Here is a 23,937-nt window from a genome sequence, read left to right as displayed (position 1 = left end):
ATGAGGACTCTGTTGCAGCAAATTGGACACAAACAAGATACAATTTTTATGAATAAGTATAAAACATGCATTATACAACAAGATTAACCACTTCAATACCGGGCACTTTCCCCCCTTCCTGCCCAGGCCAATTTTCAGCTTTAAGCGCTGTCGCATTTTGAATGACAATTGCACCGTCATGCAACACTGTACCCAAACTAAATTTTTATCATTTTTTTCCCACAAATAGAACTTTCTTTTGGTGGTATTTGATCAGTACTGGGGTTTTTAAATTTTTGCGTTACAAATAAAAAAAAGACCGAAAATTGTGAAAAAAAATGTAAGTTTGTCTTAGTTTCTGTTACAAAACTTTGTGAATAAGTTTAGTTTTCCCCTTCACTGATGGGCACTGATGAGGCAATACTAATTGGCACTGATGATGAGGCACTGATGTTGAGGCACTTATATGCAGCACCGATAGGCGGTACTGATATGCAGCACTGATGGGAACTGATAGGTGGCACTGATGGGCACTCATAGGCGGCAGTGATGGGAACTCATAGGTGGCACTGATGGGCACTTATAGGCAGCACTGATGGGTACTCATAGGCACCACTCATAGGTGGCACTGATGGACACTCATACGTGGCACTGATGGGCACTCATAGGTGGCACTGATGGACACTCATACGTGGCACTGATGGGCACTCATAGGTGGCACTGATGGGCACTCATAGGTGGCACTGGTGGGCACTCATAGGCGGCACTGGTGGGCACTTATAGGCAGCACTGATGGGCAATCATAGGTGGCACTGATAGGTGGCACTAGTGGGCAGCACTGATCAGGAGGAGGCACTGGCAGGCATCATTGATGGGCACAGAGTGCCATCCTAATGGGCACTGATCGGCTCACCTGGTGGTCTGAAGTGGGCATCCCTGGTGGTCTGAAGTGGGCATCCTCGATGGGTCTGCACTGATAATCAATGCACTGTCAGAAGAGTAGCCGATCAGCTCTCCTCTACTCATGCCTGCAGGTGCAAGTGAAGGAAAAGCTAATAAACCTCTACCTGTGTAAACAGGCTCTACCTGTTTACACTGTGATCAGCTGTGATTGGACACAGCTGATCACATGGTAAAAAGCCCACGTCATAGGCTCTTGACCTAGATCGGAGATGCAGTGTTTCAGACGTGGGGGCACGCTAGCAGCCTATCCTGCTGGACATCATATGACACCAACTGTCCCAATGCATTTTGACTGTGTTCAGTTTTCCTCAGGGTGTCGGGGCTGGGCTCAGCCCTTCCTTTTCGGAACTCACCACTCAGCTGTCAGCTAATTGCCAGCTCCCATCTCTCTCCACAGTTACTCAGCTGTTGATGATATCCTGCTCGTCAGTCCTGCCTACTTAAGCCATCTAGTCCAAAGGAGCTCTGCCTTTGCCTTGGTCAACATCACAGAAACTCCTGCGATCCTGTTCAAGATTTGCTTTGTTGACATCCCTTCTGGCTCCAGTTCCTACTTGCTGTTCCACTACATTGATCCTTGACTTCTGGCTTGGCTGACTATCCATTCTGGTTACTGAACTTCGTTTTGACTACGTTTGTTCTTTTTACTTTTATTATTAAACAAGTGTGATTTAACTGTACTTCTGTCTAGGCCTGATTTCATAGTTTCTGACACATGGGATATGTGAGGTGGAAATATTCCCAAATTGAAAGAAAAATAACAAGTATATAGATCCAAAATATATTACATATAGCCATGGACTACAGGGTCACCAATTTTAACTCGCATAAGTATACAGACAAGATCTAAAATAAAAAAATTAGTTGTAGCATCTCTTGTGGGACCCCAGGGTGCAGTGGTGGCTGGTGCTCAATATTTTGGGGGAGGGGGCAGCAAACCAAAGCCAAACCCCCCATCCTCCCACATGGGAGATGGATGGAAATACGGCAATCCCCCCCCCCCCCCGTGCGAGAGATGGATGAGAATGCAGTTGGGATCGGAGACCTCCTTACCTTAGAAAGGAGGCAGGTCAGGCAGACATGGATCTAGGCTGCGGCTCCTCACTCCGGGGCCATCGCTTCTCCTCCAGGCCAAACAAGAAGTGTGTCCTGACTGAGACCCGATTGGCTGGAAGTCCTAAGACTCCCTTGCCAATTGGGTCTCAGGAACTGCTTCCTGATTGCCCGGGAGGAGAATCAGGAAGAATCAGGGAGATAAAAGGGAATATTAATTAGCGATTTTCACACAAGTGGCTGAGCTTGGGGCACAGTGCTCTGCGCCCCAAGCCCACCCTTTTTTAAAGCCAATTAGACCCTCAGATTCTAATCATGTGCTTAAAAAAAACAAAAAACATTGGAATCCATGCGTCTGGTGCTCCAAATGTAGATTAGGGGGGCAGACGTATTGATTGGGGGGAGTGCAAGTGTGGCTTGTAAGGTCATGCAACCCATAGGGGATCAAGGATGGCCAAGCAGAGGCAAAGAATGTGAATCTAACCATACACTTGTTAAAGAGGAAGTAAACCCTGATGGGTTTACTTCCTCTTTGTTTTCCTGCAAATGTAAAGCATAATGGGCTACCATGCATCGCTGTTTGTGTCCACCTGTAAGGTGATTGATATGGTCAGTCACCTGTTATAAGCAAACCGAACACTTTATCCCTTGCTTGTAATAGAGACAGTATACCTGCATTATTCCTGTTCAAGGCTCCTGTTTGTCTGCCCCGCTTTGCTAGTCTGGATTTCCCTGTGCATGTCCTGGATCGGATATTGGACTATTCCTTGAACTCTGCCTGCCTTTTACCTGGACTGTTATTGGATCGGATATTGGGCTATTCCCTGAACTCAGCCTGCCTTTTACCTGGACTGTCATAGAACCACATTATCTGTCTGCTAACTTCAGGTAGTCCGTTTGTTTGCTTCCTTCGCATCTGCCCTGAAGTGGTGGCCAGGCACTATAGCATTGTGTATAAGTCCTGGGGGCAACCAAGTACTCAAACTCGTTCATCCATGTCTTTATGGACCTTGCTTTGTGCACTGGTCCAAATCATTTGGTGGAGGGGGGATTAAGGTGTGGGGTTGTTTTTCAGAGGTTGGGCTTGGCCTCTTAGTTCCAGTGAAGGGAACTCTTAAGTCGTCAGCATCCCAAGACATTTTGTACAATTTCATACTCCCAATTTTGTGGGAAACAGTTGGGGGATGGCCCCTTCTTGCTCCAATAACCCCACAGCATAATCCCTGGTCCACAAAATGATTTGGACCGGTGAACAAAGCAAGGTTCATAAAGACATGGATGAGCGAGTTTTGGGTGGAGGATTTTTGACTGGCCTGCGCAGTTGAGTCATGAACTCAACCCGATAGAACACCTTTGGGATGAATTAGAGTAGAGCCTGCGAGCCAGGCCTTATCATCCAACATCAGTGCCTGACCTCACAAATACGCTTCTGGAAGAATGGTCAAACATTCCCATAGACACACTCCTAAACCTTGTGGACATACTTCCCAGAAGAGTTGAAGCTGTTATAACTGCAAAGGGCGGAGCCAACTCAATTTTGAACCCTACGGACTAAGACTGGGATGCCATTAAAGTTCATGTGTAAAGGCAGGTGCCGGGTTGAGGTAAAAAAAACTGTCACCCTCCGAATCTGGTGCAGCTGTACTTGGTAGCCAATCTGCTTCTAACTTCAGCTTGTTCATTTAAGCTTTAACAATAAAACCTGGAAGCTGATTGGTTTCTATGCAGAGCTGCACCAGATTTTGCCCTCTCCAGTTTTAGTAAATTTCTCCCCATTGTGTATCTTTAGATGGCTCGACACACAGAGGCACTGTACCTAACCGATTAGAGGGTCTAGGTACCCTGTAATTGCTGTGATTGCTTGATTATCACAGCAATCACATGGTACCATTTACAGTGTTGATCCTTCCCCTTACAGCAGGGGAAGGATAGAGATCAGAACTTTTACTTAAAGTGGTGCTGCCATTTAAAAAAAAAAATAATAATTAAAAATCAGCAACTACAAATACTGCAGCTGCTGACTTTTACTAATCCGACACTTGCCTGACTCAGGATCCAGCGATGCAGGGGGATCGAAGTCCCGTTCGTCTCCTCCTCCATTTGGCAGCGCCGGCATTGTAACTGTGGGTGCCCGTCTGTGGCTTCATAGCCGGGCACCCACTGCGCATGCTCGAGTGGCTCCGCTCGCCGTGATTGGCCGCGCAATCATCTGGGACCTGTCACATGTTCCAGATGATTGACAGGAAGGAGGGGGCAGAGCTGAGCCCTTTCTGCACCAAGGGGAAGTGATGTCACGAGCCCAGGCACTGAAGGAGGCAGACTACGAGGGACCCCCTAGCAACAGCCATTTAAAGGTGAGTAAAAAAATAATAATTTTTCCAAATGTTTTTTTTTTATTTATTTTTTAGGAACATTCATGATTTTTTTTTTTTTTTTTTTTTTTTGGGTGCAGCTCCACTTTAATTAAATTTTACTTTTACCTACTTTTACCTAATTACTTTTGGTAATATAGTGTAATTTCATTGTGATTATACTGTAAATAGGAAAAAAAAATACAGAATAATATTAAAATTTGTATCCACAGTGACACTAGTTGTTTTAAAGCTAACGATAGTCAAAAGTAGGAAAAAAGTGCCAAATTTTGTTACATATTTTTGTCTATAGATTGCATAGCAAATAAAATATGTTTTTGCAAAACAATATCACTAAACTCATAAAAAAAAAATAGATTTATTACTTTAGATGTGACTCTCCACTTGGTTCGTGGATACACACGTGTCCCTTTTAGGTTGGAGACCCCTGTTTTATATGACTACAAATGTAATGAATTATTATTCTGTATCAATAGAAGACTTGTCTTTTAGATGGAGATTCGAGAGGCAGTTGTAGGCCCTTTAATGGTTTTGTATAGGGCTCCACCCCATATTTAGCCAGGCAAAAAAAAAGCTTTAATGGATAAGAATATTAAATTTTAATTTCTCAGATGGTAATATGACTTTCAAACTTTAATGCGCTCTTCAGTCTAGGCAATTCAGTGTTCATTTAGAGAAAAAGAACTCAAAGGCATTACAAAAAAAAAAAAAAAAAAAAAAAAAACATTGTCAGTAATATTTGTGATGCAGAAATATTATTTGTACCTGGTCCAAACATTACCACACCCAAATTACAGTAAGCAAGGCTTTCTCCAGCAAACAGAGGCAGATGTCCCTTGTACCAATGTAGATGTATTGCAGGCTCTCATAATGTCATTATTCTTACATATTCTCGGTGTGCTCTTGGCTTTGGCAGCATCCGGTAAGTGTTTATTTATATTTTTGTGAAATAATTTATTTAAATGTCATTTATAGATTAAAAAAAAAAAAAATGTAATTATATTTTTTTTAAAATTATTTGTTAAGGTATGTAAATACTTGCCTAAAAGTAATAACAGAAAGGTATGTCAACATTAAACTGATTTACTAAAAATGGAAAAGCTTGAACATGCTTTTTATTTTATTTTATTTTTTTTATTTTTTTTATTCTGAGTACCCAAAGATCTGCCCCAAGCCCCAGGCTCTGTTTGCAGCTTGTGCTACATGCAACTACAAATTGAAAGCACTGGATTTGTGAAATTGAATTTTATTTACAGTGATTTTCATTTTGTTTCTGTAAAAAATAATATAAATACATAAATATTAATACAATATTTAAAATAAATAAGTAAATAAAATAAATATTATAACAAGGCTACTAAAAAGTCAGGTCCAGGGTTTTCCAAAGAGGGAACCATTTAAAGCCCATTTCACCCTTAAAAAAAAAAAAAAAAATGCCTTCTCCATGCAAATGCATCTTGCAAAAAAATTGCAGCTTGCAAAAAATCTTTTGATTTTTACGCAAGATTTTAGGAAAATGACTGTAAAACTCAAATTGTGTACATTTCGAAAGTATGATGTGGGTACTGCAAGGGGTGAAGGAGCCATGCTAGATCTCTAATGTTGGGGCTGAATATGGACATCTCTCATCCTAATGTTGGGGCTGAATATGGACAGCTCCCATCCTAATGTTGGGGCTGAATATGGACAGCTCCAATCCTAATGTTGAGGCTGAGTATGGGCAGCTCCCGTCCTAATGTTGGGGATGAATATGGACAGCTCCCATCCAAATGTTGGGGCTGAGTAATGGCAGCTCCTATCCTAATGTTGGGGCTGAATATGGACAGCTCCCATCCTACTGTTGGGGCTGAATATGGACAGCTCCCATCCTAATGTTGGGGCTGAGTATGGGCAGGTCCCATCCTAATGTTGTGGCTGGATATGGGCAGCTCCCATCCTAATTTTGGGGCTGAACATGGGCAGCTCCTATCCTAATGTTGTGGCTGAATATGGACAGCTCCCATCCTAATGTTAGGGCTGAGTATGGGCAGGTCCCATCCTAATGTTGTGGCTGAATATGGACAGCTCCCATCCTAATTTTGGGGCTGAACATGGGCAGCTCCTATCCTAATGTTGTGGCTGAATATGGACAGCTCCCATCCTAATGTTGGGGCTGAGTATGGGCAGCTCACATCCTAATGTTGGGGCTGAATATGGGCAGCTCCCATCCTAATGTTGGGGCTGAATATGGGCAGCTCCCATCCTAATTTTGGGGCTGAACATGGGCAGCTCCTATCCTAATGTTGTGGCTGAATATGGACAGCTCCCATCCTAATGTTGGGGCTGAGTATGGGCAGCTCACATCCTAATGTTGGGGCTGAATATGGGCAGCTCCCATCCTAATGTTGGGGCTGAATATGGGCAGCTCCCATCCTAATGTTGGGGCTGAATATGGGCAGCTCCCATCCTAATGTTGGGGCTGAATATGGCCAGCTCCCATCCTAATGTTGGGGCTGAGTATGGGCAGCTCCCATCCTAATGTTGGGGCTGAATATGGGCAGCTCCCATCCTAATGTTGGGGCTGAATATGGATGAATATGAATGATAAATGTACCCAGGCACTTCTTACTTAATGATTTTTACTTTCATGTGAATTTTGCTTTGAAGAGTAGTTCCGGCTGATATAAAAGCAAACAAATGAATGCAGTTTTGCAAAGTACATGTGATTAAAGCAGAACTTTACGCATAACAACTTTATAAAAAATAATTATTTTTAGCAAGGAACATACATTGCACACTAACCACGTGCCGACCAGCGCACTTTGATATATGTCGGCACAAAGTTGGGAGCATGAAATTGTCCAAAATGTCTTGGTATGCTGATGCCTTAAGAGTTCCCTTCACTGGAACGAAGGAGCCAAGCTCGACCCCGGAAAAACAACTCCACACCATAATCCCCCCCTTAACCAAATGTTTTTGACCAGTCTACAAAGCAAGGTCCATAAAGACATGGATGAGCAAGTTTGGGGTGGAGGAACTTGATTGGCTGGCACAGAGTCCTGACCTCAACCCGGTAAGACACATTTGGGATGAATTAGAGTGGAGACTGCGAGCCAGGGCTTCTCGTCCAACATCAGTGCCTGGCCTCACAAATGCATTTCTGGAAGAATGGTCAAACATTCCCATAGACACACTCCTAAACCTTGTGGACGGCCTTCCCAGAAGAGTTGAAGCTGTTATAACTGCAAAGGATGTGGCTGCTCTCCTGAGCTCCAGTGAGGCCTACTGATCCAAAGAGCTTGATTACTTCTTATACCCAGAGTGAATTCAGGAATCTGTTGTGGACACAGGGGAGGATCCCCCGGATGGCCAGAATAGCAGTCTTCCCATAGCAGTGTTTTAGGACCTGGGAAAAAGCCCAGCTAAAGGTGAAAGCCTGGCAACCTACAGAAAGAAGGTTTGTGAGAGAATTGCGAGAGTCGCCAAGGAGGAAGAAGTACTTGCAAAGCTAAAGTTTGACTTCAAGCATAAAAAAAAAAATTGCAAGTGACCGGCTTCACAGTTCCAAAAGAAGACGGATTCGGCCTGAGTTAATGGCTTTGGAGGCCAAAGTGGAAAAGCAGAGTCTACTGGTGGCCACAGTGAAAGAAACCAGTGGAGCTTTCAAGGAGAAGTATGGCAATGATGATCGCTTCCGTGCAATGCACAGAGGGGCCATAGAGGCCAGTGGAGGGCAGGCTTCACCAGAGTGCAAGAAGCCAAGGCCGGTGCAATGCAAAAAAGTTTCTGTGGGCTTGGACTGAGTTTCTGGCCAGCACACTGGAAAATCTTCTCATCCCATGCCAAGTATCAGTATGCCTGCAGAAAGCGGAGAAAGCTTCGGCAGACAGTCTGTGGGTAATCATTAGTCAGGGTGTTTTGACTGGCAGTATGTCATCGGGCCAAGGAAGTCCTGTACCCTTATCACCACAACAGGAGGCTATGGAGCAGGGTTGCCAACTATCAGTAAATTTACTGACAGTTTTTAAAAATAAATCTGTGATTTTTACAAATTCCTGTAAATATCGGGGGCTAATAATTTGTTGTTAACTTTTTGTAGTGTAAACCAGGCAAATTTCTTGTTATGGGTACTGTCAGTGTTTCCGTTGTTGTATTTCTACTGTTTAAATATCAATTTTTCTTTGTTTTTATATAGGACAATTGACATTTTTGAGGTTTGCAGTAAAAAATGATAGTAAATTTGTCATGTTTTGCCAGTAAATAAATTCTGTGGGAGGTTGGCAACACTGCTATTGAGCAAGATGATCCATCTGAGCCTATGAAGGGAGTAGGATGTTCTAACTGGGATGTTCATGATGTTAGATGCAATTTTGCTCTGTAAAGATGGCAACCCCCTGTATATCAGTCATTATCCTCTTCTTCATCCTCAGATGATCCAGACACGTCAAACTTGCGACCATGCTAAAGTTCATTGGAGAAATGGAATCGCCTTTGCATGGTCGCAAATTTGCTGTGTCTGGATCATCTGAGGATGAAGAAGAGGATAATGACTGATATACGGGGGGTTGCCATCTTTACAGAGCAAAATTGCACCTAAAATCATAACCCCCCCCCCCCCCATTAGAAGGTATTTTTTCCATAATTTGGTTGGCTACTTTCCATGTAAGAAGTGCAATGTATGTATTCATAACACACGAGGGCGATGTTAGATTCTACAATTTAAATCAGCTATCACCAGTTGTCTAGACCAGACTTTCTCAACCTTTTCAACACAGAGGAACCCTTGAAATAGTTCTGCGGTCTCAGGGAACATCCTGCTAAAAATTTGAAATCTACAACTCATGATACATTAGTGTGATGGTCAGTGGGAAGAATGGTCCTTACACTTGTGGTCATTGGGAAGAATTACCTCCTTACAGATAGTTAAAAAGATCAATGGTGTCGGTGGGAACTTATCTGAGAGGCAGAAATTGCCCAATGCTGAAGGAACCCCTAGCAACCTCTGGAGGAACCCTGGTTGAGAATCACCGGTCTATACAATATTAAACACTCCTCTACAAAAAATGTGATTTATTCGCTCGCCTGCCCATGTGGCAAGCAGTATGTGGGCAGAAGCGGGTATATCTGAATCATGCCTGTAGCTACAGACATCATTTAGATATTGGTATTTTTAGCCGGCGATTCCCTACACCATAAGAACGATCATAGCGCCTGTTCCACCGCTTGATCATTGTTACGGGAGGCGACGTTCCCCTCCCCCTCCTTTCGCCCTCCGGTACTTCTACCGACTCACTGCTATGTATCTTTACATCTTGCTTGGCACACAGAGACACTGTACCCAACCAATCCGAGGGTCTGAGTACCATATGATTGTTGTGATTGCTTGATTATCACAGCAATCACATGGTACTGTTTATAGTGTTGATCCATCCCCTTACAGCAGGGGAAGGATAGAGATCAGTCCTTATGAATGGGGTCAGTAGATCCGTAGATCCATTCATTCTCTTTTAATCATGTCAGGATTTTTTTTTTAACCCTTTCATGCCCCCCTCTTCTCCAACACATCCTATCTGCATACTATCATCATGTGACCTGTATATTAACCTTTTCACGTCCCTTATCCTGCACATTAGCCCCTTTATCTCCATCCTGCCATTGTATGTGACCCGTAACTTAACCCCTTCCCCTCCTCCTCCTTCCTCTATGTATAACCCGTACATTCATTTTTCTAGTGCACCATTCCCCAACTCCGTGTTTAAAGAAAAAAAATTAAACTGTATCTGAGCACCAAAAAACTGAAAACACTTTAATTCACCTTTAATATGAAAAGCAAACTCTTTCATCCATATCTCCAACCTTGAGAAAGCACTTTGAAAATTTCTACTATCCTGGCATTTTAATTTCTAACAGAAGGTAAAGAAAACCATTTTTTTTTTGTTTTGTTTTTTGTTTTCAAAATGTTTGTTCTTTTTTTTTTTCTTTTTTTCAGTAAAAAAATAAAAACACAACACTTACTAAATACCACTATAAGGAATCAATATATGGAAACCTAATTTGGTAATAGCTTTGCATGATTGCGGAGTTGTCAGTCAAACTACCATAGTGCTGAAAACTAAAAAATGGTCTGTAATGAAGGGGTATTGAAGGCCGTACTCAGTCAGGTAAATCCCTTTTTAGTAAATGATAACAGGGCTTCTAGGACTGCTACTCACTCGGTGTTGTGATTTCTCTCTTTTTAGGCTACTCCCTCTTATGCACTCAGTGTATATCTCAATCAAAGTCGTGTGTCGGTTCCAATGTAAGTTGTCCTTCTGACTCTCTTTGTGGAGTTGCATACTCAGAAACCGGTTATGGTAAGTTTCTTTTTTATAAAAAAAACTGGTGCTAACCTTTATATGCCTATTTGATGGTAGAGCTTTAATGGCATAAGTTAGTATAATGAGTTGAAGGGAGATGATGAAATGGGGTGTGATGGAGTTGAGGAAGAAGGAGATAATGAGGAAGGGATAAGGAGGGGGTGGATGATGCTAGCAAGGGATTATTGTGATGGGTGGGTGGGGGGGGGGGGGGAATCAAGAGTTATGAAGATGAGGAGAGGGGGACATAATGATGAGGAGAGGTTATAGAGATGAGGTGAGGGGTGAGATGATGATGAGGGGTTGTTGAGATGAGAAGGGGAGGTGATGAAGTGTTATGGAGATGAGGACGGGTTATGCAGATGAGGGGGCAAGATGGGCGGTTATGGAGATAAGAAGAGATAATGATGAGGAGGGATTATGGAGATGAGGGGGGAAGATGACCGGTTATGGAGATAAGGAGAGATAATGATGAGGAGGGGTTATAGACATGAGGCAGGGTTATTGAGATGAGGAGGGGGGGAAGATGAGGATGATGATTAGGAGTTATAGAAATGAGAAGGGGGGGTGATGAAGTGTTATGGAGATGAGAAGAGGGGGAGAAACAGAGGAGGGGTTATGGACATGAGTGGGGAAGATGACCGGTCATGAAGATGAGGAGAGGGAGAGATAATGATGACTAGGCGTGATAGAGATGATGAGAGGGGGGAATAATGATGAGGAAGGGTTATTGAAATGAGGAGGGGGGAAGATGATGTTGAGGAAGGGTTATGGAGATGATGAGGGGGGGAAATGAGGATGAGGAGGGGTTATGGAGATGAGGAGGGGGGAAGATGATAAGGAGGAGGGTTTATGGAGATGAGAAGGGGTTATAGAGGTGAAGAGGAAGGAGATGATGATGAAGATAGGTTATGGAGAAGAGGAGGGGGAGGGGGAAATGATGGTAGATCTATGCTCCTTGTAATCCATTAAAGTGGAGTAGGCAGGGCTGACACCACATATTTAGGAATTAGGGGTCATTTATACATATGGTTATGGTTATTTATACATATGTATAGCCAACACTTTTTTTTTTTTTTTTTTTAAACAGCAAGGAAGTGTAGCCCTTTTTTGGGAGTGGGGGAATGTTATAAGAAATGGCACTGCAACTAGGATATAACATTGACTGTAAGTATGTAGGTGCACACCAATATGGAAATAATACAAGCTGTATATAAGACAAGAATAATAATTGTACATACCTCCAATGTACAAACAGGTATTATCAGGGCCCAACAATAGTCATGGTGGAATTCTACAGATAAACCCAGGTATATACCGAGGTATATAGTATATAATTATTAATAGAGATACAGCTTGATGCAGCAAAGTCCAGTTGCAGGGCCCCTGGGGATGATCACAATGTGGCATTCGTCTTTTTTTCATAGACCTGAAGACAAAATCTGCAGTGAAGAGGAGCCATTGTACAACCCGACTAGAACGCAGCTTCTCACACTGAAACTAAGAGTTACCCAGTGGGGGCATGTCCATTAGGGATGCACAGGCGCCACCACCACCTATCCATGCGTCTGGCCTCCTAATCTACATGCAGGGCACCAGGACACATGGATTCCAACAAGGGTTTTTTTTTTTGAAGCATGGGATTAGAGCCTGAGGCTCTAATAGGCTTAAAAAAAGAGTGGGCTTCAGGCGCAGAGCACTATGCCCAGAGCCCACCCAGTTCTGTGACAATATCGAATGAATATTCACTATTGTCACACTGATTCTCCTCCTGGCCAATCAGGAAGCGGGTCCTGAGACCCGTGTCCCAATTGGCCTAAAGGAGAAACTCGCCCATTGTCCTAGGAGGAGGAGGGGGAGCAGGGTTGGGATGGTATGGCGGCGGGCTCTGGAGCTGCTGGAGAGTTTTGCGGCCACAACGCTGTTGATCAGAGCCATGCAGAGTATGGGCAGAGAGGAGCGACAGTCTTCAGTGTGAGTACTGAACTGTATAACCAACTGACCCATGGAGGGGGGGCTGTGGGTGCATTGTTTGCCACCCCCCCAAAATATACCACCAGCCGCCACTGGAATTACCCTATCCACTCTGTTCTTAGCCCCTAGTAGTGTCTAATATGTCACGTAGCTGGACCACTAACTACCAGAATTGGCTGCCTGGATGCCTAACCTGGCTCTAGCCTATGCTGATGATTGAGTCCTAAGCTCAACCTAGCTACAGAATCCCAGACTAGAAAGGACATTGTTACCTAAATTAACCAGAGCTGCATATAACTAAAATAACAGGAGCTGTATATAACTTCTATTGCAATAAACAGGTCCACCTACTAATATAATGGAAGGTGACCACTACATACATACATAAGCAACAGACCTAGTTGTCTGGCACTGTGTATGTAAGATAACAACAATAGGACAGATACTGGTCTGTCACCAGGATTCAGATTAAGGTGTTATGGACAGCTACAGTTAAATAACCAGAACACACAAACAATTACCTAATAGTCTCTGCTTCTGGCCTGGATAAAATACAACAGCAGCTCGTGTATGTGGGCATGTGGTCTCCAAAAACCTCTCTATCTACTTGCTTCCTCTGGGGTATTTTAGCCCAGCCTCCCAGAGACAGGCAGTGCATACATAATAAACCCTGTATAATAAAAGAACAGGTATTTACAATCACAGACTGTAGGGGGGGGCAGATTCCTACAGAAGAGTTGAACCCCCTTATTTTTATGCAATCTGTATCCAATTAGAGAGATTTCTCTGTACTTTTTGCCACAGACTGGCAACAGTATTTGAAAGAAAATCTCTGCAAAGTGGGGGAAATCCCCGCTTTGCACCGTTGTCACCAGAACTGGCGTCCCAAATAAGGAATTTACCCTCACTATTTCTGTTGGCCACTATCTTATAATTCTAGATTTTCTATTATTTCTGCCTCAGTGGCAGCAGTCACCAGAAGAGGGAATCTACCTAGCTGGACAAATATAGAAATACAAATCTCACAGGGGTTCTAACCCTTCCCTACTCTATATAAATTGAAAAAAAAAAACAGTTTTGACTATATATTCATTGTGTGCACATCAAAAAATACATCATAGTAAAATAACTGTAGTATACCTACCCATTGCATCCAAATATTTACTCTTTGTTCTAAGGGCAGGTTCACACCAGAATCGCCCACGTTCCTGTGCAATTCTTGTGCTTCCACGTCGGACAATTCGATCGTGTGTGGGCTCCATCGGACCTTTTCTTGCCAAAAATCCGGCGGACTTTAGAAATAGAACATGTTTTAAATTTTTCCACCGGAACTCCGCTGGACCGAGAAATCCATTCGTGTGTATGCTAGTCCGACGGGCAAAAACCGACGCTAGGGCAGCTATTGGCTACTGGCTATGAACTTCCTTATTCTAGTCTGGTCGTAAGTCATCACGTTCAAATCCGTCGGACTTTGGTGTGATTGTGTGTGGCCAAGTCCGTTCATTCGGAAAGTCCGTCGGAACTCCGCTGAAAGTCCGTCGGAAAGACTGTCAGACCTAGTCCCTCGAAAAGTCCGGTCGTGTGTACGCGGCATTAGTCATACCAAAATGCACCAAAAGTAGTGCATGCATATGGTATTAAGATACCATGTGATCTGGGGCCTGCAAATGTTCTGCAATTGGGGTGCCGTTAACATTGTTTTGGCACCCGCAGCAGGTTGCAAACACAGTGCATTTTGAAGGCATTTTTGGTGTGAGCCATCCTTAAATGAGTTAAGTACTGGTCTGCTTTTAAAAATGTGTTATATTCATGGCATGAAATGATATGCTTTGTTTAATTCTAGGCTGCGATACTACAAACCTCTATGTGAGCTCATGTTTGCCTCAAGACAAGTGCGGTTTGAGTGGAAGTGCCACCTTTCCATCCAGGGTGATATTGAGGATGGGTACTTCATGTTGTTCCACCGATCTTTGCATCCCAAAATTTCCTTCTTGTAAGTGGCTTTCTTGACTTCCTCCCTGGCACTACTTTACTGAAAAGTTAAATGCCCAGACTATCAACATTAATCCATTGCTGATGCCTCCCTCTAGCCAGGGGGGACTGACCATTCAGGCACTCATGGGCCCCATGCCACTAAGGGGCCCCATCAGGGTTGCCAGCCTCAATAAAACCAGAGACAGTATGTAAAAATCTGTGTTTTTTTTTAAATCCCAAGATTATAGCTGCCCCATCTCTCCAGTACCTTTTCAATGTGTGTATACTGTGTGTGTTTATTGTGTGTCTGTGTGTGTATACTGTATGTGTGTGTGTGTGTGTGTGTGTGTGTGTGTGTGTGTGTGTGTGTGTGTGTGTGTGTTTATACTGCGTGGCCCATTAATCTATTGCCTGGGGGCTCCATAATCTCCTATTGCCCGGGGGCCCCATAATCTCCTATTGCCCGGGGGCCCCATAATCTCCTATTGCCCGGGGGCCTCATAATATTCTATTGCCCAGGGGCCCCATAATCTCCTATTGCCTGGGGGCCCCATGAGCTGTTAGTCCACTCCTGCCTCTAGCCCTTTAAAGTGATTCTAAAATCTAAACCTTCTGTGTGTAGCCCCCCCAATACGTACCTGAGCCCATCTTGATCCAGCAATGTTGCACAAGAGTCTTGGCCGTCCGGGACTCTACCCCCTCATTGGCTGAGACAGCAGTGAGGCGCCATTGGGTCCCGCTGCTATCAATCAAAGTCAGTGAGCCAATGAGTAGAGAGAGGGGAAAGGGTTGAGCCTCGGCTACTTGTCTGAAAGGACACACAGAGCAGAGGCTTGGCTTGGGTGCCCCCCCATAGCAAGCTGCTTGCTGTAGGGGCACTCGGCAGGAGGAAGGGGCCAGGAGTGCTGGCGAGGGACCCGAGAAGAATAGGATCTAGGCTGCTGAAGGTTAAAAACCTTGAGCCTTTAAAACCACTTTAACTCACATGATTGGGAACCTGTCCCATTGGCTCCCAAATATAAGCAGTGAAAGGGAGCTGTCAGTGACAGACAAGACAGTGTGCTGGGATAGCGCTCTCAGCACAGAACAATGAAGGCCAATGGCTGCATATATACGGCAGTCCAGGTACCTCTGGGAAACATTCTACTACTATACATGCAGTGGGGCTCCCCCTTCAATGCCAGGGTTTAAATTATAATTTTTGTCTGGTACACGGTTTTACTTATGTAACGCTCTCCCCAACCACCAGAGGCCTGGTGGTGACCCCCATAGACTGGGAGGGCTGACATTCCTTATCTGGGTGCAGGTTACTAGGCATGATGGGAGTTGTGCAGAGTGGAAAGATGGGCGCCAGTCACTTTTAAAAATGAACAAAGAGAACATTATTTCTCTTAACAGGAAAATTCGGGAGAGAGGGGTAGGGCTCAGGATACCCTTAGGCAAATGCAATAGCAAATCGGCAGACTCCTCAGACAAATACTAGAACAAGGCCGACAGCAACACAGAAAAAGTGCCTTTATGCTGAACCGAACAATCTGTATTCTTTAGCTGTCTCCTGTAGCAACAACTTAACTCACAGTATCCCACTGAATTTCCTCGGATGAGTTCTCTCCTGAAGTTTTCCCAGCCACTTCATAGTCCCCGGCTTATGAAGAGTCTCCTCTGATACTCATTTAGAACTCCCTCCCTCTCAACCTGTTCACCAGCAACAAGAGGTGTTGACCCTCCGGCAACTTTTTATCTCATGACTCCCGGCATCAACCAGGCTCCCTCCGGCAGAGCCCCTTTACACGTGGTTAGGCCTTAGGCTTCAGGCCTACACCTCAACAGCTGCTCCTCACACACCCAACCAGAGCGCAGTCAGGGTGGAAAATAAACAGATCATCTGACCGCCTCCGAATGAATACCTTGTCCCAGCATCCTCCGCAGCCAAAGAAACTCCTGCTGATTGGCTGAGAGAAGTATGCACACTTATAACCTGCATTCTCTGCCATTCATCACACTGATGCCAAAGGTAACAGTGCCGCCACCTGTTGACAAAAGGGAGAAATCACAGTTAATACCAGGCTTATGAGAAACTCATTTGATCAATAGACTACAAATTAGCCAGGCTAGCTACCACCTAGCATAGCTACATTTATTATAAGCCCTGTTTAGAACAAGGGTGCTACACTTACCTTATCCAACTCTCCCACAGTCTTCTTCCTCCTCTCTGTGCAACCGGTCCTCTTTTCTTCAGTGCTCTGTTAGTTAAACTCTGATGTCATCACATACAATGCAGGACCAGCAGTCCTAGATTGTAAGTGAAGATGCCCAGGGCCCAACCACAACCTGAAACATGGGAGGGAAGAGGAGAGCGCTGACTGCTGGGTGAAGAAAAATTTGAAGACATATTTCTCCACAGTGCCTATAGAGAGTGCTAGAGAAGTGAATGAAGGCTTGTTGTAATGTGTTCCTGCCAAGCTAACGCATATGTGCAGCAGTATGGTGGGTGTACTTTGATGCTGAGCCCGTGCATATATGCGTCAGCCAGCTTAATTTTGCTGTACTGAGAGCATGCTCATTGACACTCTCCCAGCACAGTGACCGAACAGTCACAAAAAAGCTCTTGAATACTGGAGTTTAGGCAGGGTTGCTAACAAATTTAGTTTGCCAGGTGGTAATTATCCTGGTTAATTGTTAGAAGATCCACTGATTCCTCTCTAATTCTGGAATTGCTGCACCTTTTCTCTTCTGTCACTAGGTGGCGCTGTAGCTGGTGACATTAGAATGACAAGGGCTTAGCAAGGTCAGATCATGAATGAATGGATGTCTCAGCCAATTGGCAGGGGTTTCTTTAGTCCCTTGGCCTGCTGGGAGAACCTATTTATTTGGGTGGAGTCAAGTACCTGGTTTTCTGTGCCATCTGGACGGCTGTCTGGGTGGATGTGTTATGTCGTCCTGGCCCGTTGCTAGGCTGGAAGCCTGAGGTCTATCCCAGGGACACTTGACAGCTGGGCTACCTGAGGCCTATCCAGGAGCAGGAGAAGCAGTGTGGGGTTGGGACTGCAAGATTGGAGTCCAACCGAGTTGTGAAGGTTCAGCCGGATGGGGAACCAGTTGTGGTCGGAGGTAAAGTGGAAGCAGTCGCCACTAAGGGACCATTCATTTTACTACCGGAGATTACTGTGAGAGAGCTGGAGTAAGTACCAGAGCAGTCTTCTCACCAGCCGGGGATGGTGAAGAAGTGGGAAAGCATCAGCAAGTGCCAAGCCAGGGACCCAGCAGGATAGCGGGTGTGACGCTTGAGGAGTATAAAGCGGGATAGCTGTGGAAGAGCTTGGGGGATCCAGTGACGACTGGGATCAGGAAGTCTAGTGAGAGACTGGGAGCTCAGTGAGTGAAGATCTACAGTGGGATACTGTGAGATAAGTAAAGGACTATTCTGTGTTACCAAGGGTTATGTAAAACTATCGTTAGTGACTGTTACAAGATTGGTTGCCATAGGAGACAGCGGTCCTACCAGTGGCGGAATTATCAGGGTCGCAACAGTCGCAGTTGCGACTGGGCCCTGGAATTCCATCACTGTGGGGGGGCCCCGGCGTGGTTGCTATCCACAGGGCTGTGAGTGGAGAGCGTGTCTCATGTAAACAGCAGCACAGAGACACCGGGACTTGGGAGTGAAGTTTCGTCCGCTCTCGCAAAGCACACAGCTGATCCTGCTCCCCCTTCGGCCCCCCCCTCCCCTCCCCTCCCCTCCTCTCTCGTGTGTTCTCTGCTCTCTGCGGGCATTCAGGTGTGAAGCGAACAAGCTCACATTTCCTGCAGAGAACACAGGAGAGAGGAGAGGAGAGGAGAGGAGGGGAGGGGGGGCCGAAGGGGGAGCAGGATCAGCTGTGTGCTTTGCGAGAGCGGACGAAACTTCACTCCCAAGTCCCGGTGTCTCTGTGCTGCTGTTTACATGAGACACGCTCTTCACTCACAGCCATGCTGACCCCTCTCCAGTGTGTGTGTGTAGACTCAGGAAGATCCCGCCGTCCATCAACATCATAGAGCTGCTGATCGCTGCCTCCCCCCAGGTGCGGGGGGGGGGGGTACAGAGATCTGCTGGGGGGCAAGGTGCACAGCGGAGTCCAGCAAGGTACAGAGAAACCTCTTTAAGGGGGGTGACTGTCTAGGGACCCTAAAGTAAGGGGGGGTATCTGGGGATCCTGATGTCCAGTACCACCGCCACCCCTCCTCCAGTACCACCACCCCCGTGCCACCCACCTCCAGGACCACCACCCCCGTGCCACCCACCTCCAGTACCACCGCCACCCCCTCTCCAGTACCACCACCATGCCACCCACCTCCAGTACCACCGCCACCCCTCTCCAGGACCACCATGCCTCTCTAGTACCACCACCCACCTCCAGAACCACCATGCCGCTCCAGTACCATTGCCACCCACCTCCAGTACCACCGCCACCCCTCTCCAGGACCACCATGCCTCTCTAGTACCACCACCCACCTCCAGAACCACCATGCCGCTCCAGTACCATCGCCACCCACCTCCAGTACCACCGCCACCCCTCTCCAGTACCGCCACCCCTCTCCAGGACCGCCACCCCTCTCCAGTACCACCACCCCCCCTTCAGTACCACCACTGCCACCCACCTCCAGTCCCACCGCCACCCACCTCCAGTACCACCGCCACCCCTCTCCAGGACCACCATCCCCCTCCAGTACCACCACCACCCCTCTCCAGTACCACCACCACCCCTCTCCAGGACCACCATCCCCCTCCAGTACCACCACCGCCACCCACCTCCAGTACCACCACCCCTCTCCATGGCCACCACTGCACTGGTGACACAAGTTCCACTCGGGACACAGGCTGCACAGAAATGTTTTACTTTGTTGTACAGTGGAAAAAAAATATAGTATCAAAATCATGCTTTTCGGGGGGGGGCCCTTCCTGATTTCTTGCACCGGGGCCCTGAGGTTTCTAGTTACGCCTCTGGGTCCTACCTATACAGAAGTGGCATCCAGCTGGAGGCCTTCCCCCGTATAGCTGTCTACCTATAGAAGTCTCGGAGTCTGCTAATCAACATTGCATCTACTTAAGGGTGTCCTGGCCCTAACCCTCTATCCCAGTTGTGTTAAGAGACAATAAATCTCTTGTTCGCAATTAAAAAGTGACTGGCGCCCATCATTTCTTCTTGCATTACACCCATCATACCTGGTAACCCACTCAACAGAGCTGTAAGCTCTCCCTGATTCTAGCGGTCACTATTAGGCCTCTAAGGGTCGGGGCCCTTGCTGCATACTGTTTACGAGAGCTAAGGTTATGACATGCATGCAATTAATTGACGTATTAGGGCTCATGTCATAGATTGTTTTTTGTATATATGATTTTTATCGATGTTTCTTTCATGTCCTTGTTGTTTGTATTATATATATATATATATATATATATATATATATATATATATATATATATATATATTATCATATCATATTATCATATCATATCATATTATCATATATCAGTAGTAATATACAAAAATATTAACATTTATTGAAAAAAAAAAATATATATATATATATATATATATATATACATATATACATATATACAATATACAATATATATATATATATATATATATATATATATATATATATATATATATATATACAGTGTGTATATATATATATATATATATATATTTTTTTTTTTTTTTTTTTCAATAAATGTTAATATTTTTGTATATTTCTACTGTTTGTTGTGCCTTTAAAGCCCGACCACAGGTTTCACTTATTTGGAATTATTTTTCTTTATTTCTTTACATTTGCATGAAACTAATCTACCTCTTTGTCCCCTGCTCCATTTGTTAAAGCGGAGGTTCACACAGTTGAACCTCTGCTTTTCGGAACCCTCCCCCCCTCTCCGTTTTCACATTTGGCACCTTTCAGGGGGGAGGGGGGTGCAGATACCTGTCTAAGACAGGTATTTGCACCCACTTCCAGGTATAGACCCCCAGGGGAGTCTACACCTCTTCCTGTCCCGCCGTGCTGTCTGCTGGGACACACACGGGTCCCAGAGACAGCAGTGACCATTTGGATTGCGCTGCGCGGCTCACGCTTGCGCAGTAGGGAACCGGGAAGTGAAGCTGCAAGGCTTCATTTCCTGATTCCCTTACCGAAGATGGCGGCGGCAGCATCCGAGGACCGAGGGATGGTTCAGCCTCGGGTGCTGACATCGCTGGACCCTGGGACAGGTAAAGCCCCATACACACTATCAGATTTTCTGCTGGTTTTTGTCTTCAGATTTACCAAAACCATGTAGTAGAAGGGCCTGCCTGATTGCATACACATTGAAACTCCTAAGGTTTGACCTCATATTATATGGTTTTGGTAAATCTGAAGGAAAAACACAGCAGTAAATCTGATATGGGGCTTTAGTGTCCTTATTTTAAAAGTTCAGCAGCTGCAGTATTTGTAGCTGCTGACTCTAAAAAAAAATTTTTTGCGAGACTCCCGCTTTAACCACCTGTCACATGAAGCTTTAATAAAAGGATTTTTTGAAAGTGCAGCCACCCGGAATCATTGCTTTATGTTTACGAGAGTTGTTGGGTTGGGTTCCCAATCATGTGACTATGGTAACAACCAATCACAAGGACCACAGGATCAGGAAGCGGCATGATTTGGACAGCAAAGGGGTTACAATGCTTTTACTGCTTGAACAGAATATAAATACTGAATGTAAATATTTTAGTAAATACTAAAGTGCGCACAGTCTAGGTACGTTCTGCATACCACTGGTTTGCAAAGCCAGAAGCTAGGCCTTCATCCTTCCAAGATCTTCATTGTTGGAAGGACCACGTATGGTGTCTGTCTTCTCTATCCTTATTACTAAAGTAAAGGTACTCACATGGAATTTTTTTTTTCCGTTTTCCTTTAGTGCCATGGTACAATTCAATGCCCAACAATGGGTTGACATGCCAATCTTGCAAGTCAGACTCCACCCGGTGTTACACTTCAGATACCATACAATGCACCGGGGATGAGAACATGTGCCTTCTGCATACTACAAAAATGTCAGGTAAATAGTATAGACATGATCTGTGTTATAAAAAAAAAAAAAAAGGCACGTCCGCGAAGAAGGAAAATTACCCATTTGCAACATTTTATTACCGAAACAAAGAAAAAAATATTTTCCAAATTTTCTGTCTTTTTTGGTTTATTTAGAAAAAATAAAAACCCCAGTGGTGATTAAATATCACATAAAGAAAGCTCTATTTGTCTCAAAAAAATGATAAAAAACGTCATATGGGTACAATGTTGCATCATGACTGAGTAATTGTCATTCAAGATGTGACAGGGCTGAAAGTTGAAAATTGGCTTGGGCAGGAAGAGGGGTGAAAGTGCCCGGTATTGAAGTGGTTAACATTGCAAAACTTTTTTTTTTTTTTTTAGGAAATAGGTCAATGTCAACAACATTTCGTGGTTGTGCCACAAAAAGCCTCTGCAACCTCAGCAGCCAATCTTATAGCACCGAAGAAGTGTCAGCAGAAATGAAGTTTATCTGCACCAGTGGAAGCACCGCTCTCCGAAAACGCTTCAAACTTCCTGCTGTGATCTGTCTTTTCTTGCTGAATTTATTCATCTAAAATGTTTGGAAAATAATTATTAGTACACAAACAAAAAAACGCAAAAGCTGTTTTGTTTTGCAGAATAAGAGATCCATTTATTAAAGTTTTCATCCAAGATTCACCCAACTGTCACTCAAGAGTCCACGATTTCTAGGTAAATCCTAGGCAAAAATGTTTGAATGTGTATGGAAGTGCACCTGGTGCAAACATTCATCTCACTCAGTGGGGGCTGTAGTTTTTTTGGGGGGGGCAGCAAACAACCCAACCCCCCTATGCTTTCGGTTGGTTGGGCCACCCACAACCCGCCCCCCATGGACGGTCCGTCATCCAGTCATGCAATTACCCCATCTAGGTCGCGGAGTGGCAGCGCTCCTATGTGCGTTGGCTTCCATTGCGTCTCCTCCTCCTCTGCATCCTCCACTGCGCATCTCCTCCCTCCTCCTTCAAGGTGTCCTAAAGGATCACCTGTATTTTCAGCCAATCAGGTGATGGGTCTCAGAACCCACTTCCTGATTGGCTGGGAGGAGAATCAGTGTGACACTAGCAAATATTTATTTGCTAGTGTCACACAAGTGGGTGTACTTGGGCACAGTGCACTGCACCCCAAGCTCACCCTTTTTTTAAGCCTATTAGAGCCTCTGGCTCTAATCATGTGCTTAAAAAAAACAAAAAAAAAATTGGAATCCATGCGCCTGGTGCCCTGCATGTAGATTAGGGGGTTGGATGCATGGATGGGGGGGGGGGGCAGCGCCCCTGTGCCCCTTATGGATGGGCCACCGCTGGTTGCAACATGATTAAGATGTACGTTCTAACAAAAGTAGGTTTTCCCCCAAATGTGCTGGCTGTATTTGTCGCTATTAACCAATAAATGTTGGAAAAAGTTCTTCAAGTGCGATCAGCGGTGGCCCCGTCCATTAGGGGCGCCCGGGCACCGCCCCCTCTCTCCAGCCACCCCATATATGTATAATGGATAGATTCATGCATAGTATGCATCTATCCATGGCTGCCACGGCCATCCCCAATTCATGCGTCCAGCCCCTTTTAAGCTGGCCATACAAATATAGATTATCTGCAGATTTTCTATGGTTAGGTGGCACAAGTTAACATTAGGAATTATTAATGGGGCAATACCATATACAGGAGTGAAGGGAACTAGTGTTTAGTTATAAGAGCATACAGTAAAAAGCCACAAAGTGAACATTATGAGTGTGCATGACATAACTATTTGTTGTGGAGCTGAACATAGAACACCAAGGTTCTAGAGGTTCTAGAGGATAGGAACATTTTGACCTCTCCCTCCCACAGAGCTGATTATTATGTGATTGGCCACTGGCAAAGTCCCCTGTCCTGGAGGCAGCTTCAAGTTGCCTTGTAAGTTGCCTCAAGTCGTGCTGTAATTCATACTCAAGTTGTGTCCAAGTTGCCTCCCAAAGTAGCGCTGGAAGTCGTGTTGCCCCTGTGTGAACCGACTCTTAGAGTCCATTCACACAGGGGCAACACGACTTCCAGCAAGACTTTGGGAGGCAACTTGGACACGACTTGAGTATGAATCACAGCACGACTTGGGGCAACTTACAAGGCAACTTGAAGCTGCCTCCAGGACAGGGGACTTTGCCAGTGGCCAATCACGTAATAATCAGCTCTGTGGGAGGGAGGGGGTTGCATAGAAAA

General features: G+C 45.0%; 2 protein-coding genes across 2 annotated transcripts in view; one reads left to right on the top strand and one right to left on the bottom strand.

Annotated features, from left to right (window-relative positions):
• Positions 1-5,237: 5,237 nt before the first annotated feature.
• LOC143933588 (phospholipase A2 inhibitor NAI-like) lies at positions 5,238-22,371 on the top strand. The gene is made up of 5 exons (XM_077456536.1): positions 5,238-5,289; positions 10,586-10,699; positions 14,520-14,669; positions 21,576-21,716; positions 22,091-22,371. Exons 1-5 carry the CDS (start codon positions 5,238-5,240, stop codon positions 22,282-22,284), a joined length of 651 nt encoding a protein of 216 aa, XP_077312662.1. The 3' UTR covers positions 22,285-22,371.
• Positions 22,155-23,937, bottom strand: part of LOC143933585 (phospholipase A2 inhibitor gamma subunit B-like) — a 52,836-nt gene continuing 51,053 nt past the window's right edge. Inside the window, exon 6 of the mRNA XM_077456534.1 lies at positions 22,155-22,280. Coding sequence (XP_077312660.1) covers positions 22,273-22,280 — 8 coding nt within the window. The 3' untranslated portion in view covers positions 22,155-22,272. The remainder of the gene's footprint in view (positions 22,281-23,937) is intronic.

This window comes from Lithobates pipiens, unplaced genomic scaffold (genome assembly GCF_037356315.1).
Source record: "Lithobates pipiens isolate NorthernLeopardFrog02 unplaced genomic scaffold, aLitPip1_a1.2 Scaffold_27, whole genome shotgun sequence".
Lineage (NCBI taxonomy): Eukaryota > Metazoa > Chordata > Amphibia > Anura > Ranidae > Lithobates > Lithobates pipiens.
The sequence above is the reverse complement of the archived record's forward strand: the minus strand, read 5'-3'. Positions and strand labels throughout refer to the sequence as shown.